Source organism: Strongylocentrotus purpuratus, unplaced genomic scaffold (genome assembly GCF_000002235.5).
Source record: "Strongylocentrotus purpuratus isolate Spur 01 unplaced genomic scaffold, Spur_5.0 spur5_scaffold_13, whole genome shotgun sequence".
In the NCBI taxonomy this organism is placed as follows: Eukaryota; Metazoa; Echinodermata; class Echinoidea; order Camarodonta; family Strongylocentrotidae; genus Strongylocentrotus; species Strongylocentrotus purpuratus.
Window position 1 is genome coordinate 25,107,409 of NW_022145598.1, and position 3,996 is coordinate 25,111,404.

At 36.9% G+C, this 3,996-nt stretch overlaps 1 protein-coding gene across 1 annotated transcript in view; it reads left to right on the plus strand.

Moving 5' to 3' along the window:
* The window catches only part of LOC105437895 (coagulation factor V-like), a 24,554-nt gene extending 21,352 nt beyond the window's left edge, over positions 1–3,202 (plus strand). Inside the window, exons 7-9 of the mRNA XM_030983644.1 lie at positions 1–55; positions 2,294–2,508; positions 2,978–3,202. The exon at positions 1–55 is cut by the window's left edge and continues 102 nt beyond it. Of these exons, the coding sequence (XP_030839504.1) occupies positions 1–55; positions 2,294–2,508; positions 2,978–3,202 (495 nt within the window). The remainder of the gene's footprint in view (positions 56–2,293; positions 2,509–2,977) is intronic.
* The last annotated feature ends 794 nt before the right edge of the window (positions 3,203–3,996 follow it).

A 3,996-nucleotide genomic window follows, 5' to 3' on the forward strand; every position in this document is an offset into this window, starting at 1 on the left:
GATGCTGCTTTGAGGATGGAACTATATGGGTATGGACCTCTAACTGATGCCATAAGTAAGTGCAGAGTATAGACTACTTAAAGAGAAGGCTTATACATATGTATATACATGTAGATTGGTAGGTGCTGAAGCAAATGAAAACATGATTGCGAGCTTTCCCTCTCTTTGTGTGTCAGTGTGGGAGAATATTATAGTAGGATTGTCCCCTGAACTGCATTGTTCTTAAAATGCCCTCATCATACTACAAGAAGCGATCATATTGTGATATTATGGCCAGTTCTTGACACAATTGTTCAAGACACAATGCAATGCGTTATCATGGGGAATATGACACCATTTGGTGTTATCAATCACATAAATAATTGACTGCACTATTAAGACTGATCCTCTATCATTTTCCGGAGAACCGCCCCACCGCATACACTATCCTCCTGCGATCCGATTTTCGAAGAAATGGCAATTATATAAAGTATGGAAATCTAAACAAACATCAGCTTCCCAATTTAGGTTCTGAATAATGATAGAAATAGTCATAATAAACACCCAATCGGCCTAAAATAGTAGACAATCGCACTACTGACCTGACGTCACTACGAGTCAGAGCCGATTTACCTTGTCCTCCCTCAAGAAAGTTTCAAATCCCTCCAAAATTAGATTTGATAATTCATAAGACTATTCGTACCCTCGATCAATAAGATTTAGTGAATGTTCCTATCAAATGTTGTTGCAAATGCTTCCAAAATTGGTTCGTAGTCAGGTCGTATATAAAGTGCGATGGGTAAACCCATCCATCATACATCTCCCTCACCCGAATGCTCCCCGAGCGCGGAGGCAAGCTCAAGACATTTCCAGGTGGGCCAGCGAATTTCGCTGCGTGCGACATGTTTAACCGTGCCTTCGTGTTGTGGTCGGGTTTCATTTCTTTAAGATTTCAACGAATACGGTGATAATTCGATCACATTACGTCAAGCGCGTATGCAAAGATTAATTTAATTTAATCGGCAATTGCCGAAAAGTACTACTCTTAAGAATAAATAGGCCTAATTATCTTTTCCATCAATATAGAATTCTCGTTTGGGTAACGAGATGTCGCTGGCTGAACGCTTGGACAGGTCGGCCCCTATCTGTTAAAACATGAATATTGTAGGTGCAGGGACTTGATAGAGAAGGACTGGAATCAAGCCGGCGAAACTCTTGTAATTTATTCAACGCATTCATGAGTTCTAAAGCGTAACAATGGGATGTGTAACATTCCACTTGGCTTTGAAGTTCCATGCTCCACACCGCGCTTCCACTGCGGGGACTTTCGGAAGCCAGGCACCAGTTTTACATTTATTACAAAATATTAAATTACCGGCAAAATTTCAGTGTAAATCAAAAACTTTTTGGGGGGATTGTATTGGGAATAGTGCATCAAACACATTTCCAAATTTAGAACTCCGTCCTTCCTATAATTTGTGTGCCAGAGTTGGTAAAAGAAAAATTGCATCCTGACAAAAACTCAATAGTTTAGAATGATGCGCTAAGTTGTGCATGTTTTAATGTCCCGTTATTTGATCCATGATTTACAATCTTCAATAACATTAAGTTTGCTAATGCGTGTTTTTGCGTGTTTTTTGTATTTTTGAAGTTGAAAAAAGGATGAAATTACACAAGTTTGTGTTCGCTTGTTCTACTCTTTACACATTCAACAATGGATGAGAAATCATTGAAAGGGACAGCGAACAGTTGCTGTGATACCATTTTCTGATGTAGGAATTCTAAATCCTGAAATTCATGCGCTCTTTTATCTCACCACCTGGTCAGCAGTTGCAGATTAGCGCATAACTTTTCGGCGGCGTGGAGCATGGGGTCAAAGGAGAGCGGCTTGATTCCAGTCCTTCTCTATCAAGTCCCTGGTAGGTGTTTACAAGAGCATCCTGTCACATGAATGCTCAAGAAATACAGGAAAATACAGGAACACTTGTCCACCAATATGGCAGGTGTTTTTTATTAACACGCAAAAAACCAACATAGCTGTATTTTCATAATCATTATAATTATTGGTTTCCTAAGATTCGTACCATTCCCCGATCAAAAATCTCCTTTTGTTTCCTTCTCCATTTGTTGTTGTTGTTGTTGTTGTTTTGTTTTGTATTCTTTGCTCGTTTATTCTTATTAATACGTTGTATAACTTGTTGACAAAGTAGATTACAGGATTAAATTCATGACAAAATATATCAAAAGGACAACCTTGCCTTGCGAGTAAATCAGTTAGTTGTCTTCGTCTTTTTTCTTCTTTTTTTGTGTGCAGCGTCGCTGAACCTCGATGCGGAATTTGGTTGCACTCCTGTCCTCGGCAAGGGGCTTGGTGTGGAAGATAGTCGTATACCAGACTCTAGTCTGACCTCGTCATCGAAATTAAGTTTTAGGTATAAAGCTTACTATGGAAGGCTGAATGCCGTTAGTGGACGTAACAGAGCCGGTGCATGGGCTGCCGCCCAAAATGACAACAAAGCGTGGGTTAAGGTAATTTGCTCTAGCATGTCTAAATGCACGTTGAGATGATATCAAAAAATAATTTGTGTACAGCTAGAATGCACAAGAATCTAACTTCTCTTCGTGATAGGCAGCACCTTGACAGAACTCCTAACAACGCTGATGATTATATTATAAGATACAAACTAGGATACATGCTATGACAATTAAAAACAAAAATAAGGGCTGGTCAGACTCGACCTTCAACGAAAACGAAATTTTCCTCTTGAGGTCCATCCTTAATAAACATTAAAAGGCGTACCGTCAATCGAAAATCCCGCTTTCGCAATCATTCAAATCTGACCAGCTCTTTCGTTTTGCTCATATTGAAAGCAATTGTGTTTAAATGGTACATAATTTATATAATTGGTTGTCCGAACTATTGTTATCAAATGCAAGATAATCTGGCATCGGATATATTAATATTTTGTCTTCTTTTCATCATTAAAATCACCAAAAGGTCGATCTCGGCGAGGATACTTTGGTAACTGGTGTTATCACACAGGGACATCAGGCCGTATCTATCTACAGGGTTACGTCATTCCAAATCTCCTACTCAAGAGACGATAACAAGTGGACCTTTGCTCTGGAAGAGCATTGCGGGGTGCGCAAAGTGAGTGTCATTTTCGTACTTCCAGATAAGGCCAATTTTGTTTTGGTTAAATCTACCATCTTCCTTGTTTAATCATGTTCTTTTAATTACTTGTATACTTAAACTACTTTAAAAAAAATGTCCTTATTGAATTTTGCATGCGATTTTTTTTAACCATATCTACATACGTTTACACATCCAAAAGGATGAATTTCCTATGCAAAATTAAAGGATTTGAAAAAAGTATTTTTGAAATATGAAAAAATGAAATCAAAATCAATTATTTATGTGCCTTGGATATGATATCTCTAACATTAATCAACGTTTGCCATTCTCCACCTAGGTGCAAAAGGGTACCTTGAAGTTTTCGGGGTTTATAGGAATTGCAGGGCACTTGGGAAGAGCAGAAGTGATACTGATGAGGCTTTTCATTGTTAATACCAACATTATAGATCATTATTATTATCATTATTATTATTATTATTATTATTATCATTAGAAATAAACATCCATCGCTTTCGTTCTTTTTCAGACATATGCAGGAAATTTTGATTCTGACACATATGTGACCACACTGTTTCCTGAGCCAGTAACCGCACGGTACGTCAGGTTTCATCCTGTAAAATTTCTTAATTACGCGGCTATGAGATTCGAAGTACTTGGTATCAAAACTTGATTCATAACGAGTTATTCTTAAATTGATTTATTGTGTTACCAAATCTTTTTTATTCATTTAACGAGTTATCATTAAACTGATTTATTTATTTTGTATTATTTTTGTATTATTCATTTAACGAGTTATCATTAAATTGATTTATTTTTGTATTTATTTTTTTGTATTCATTTATATATATATATATATATATATTCATGAATTAATTCATTTA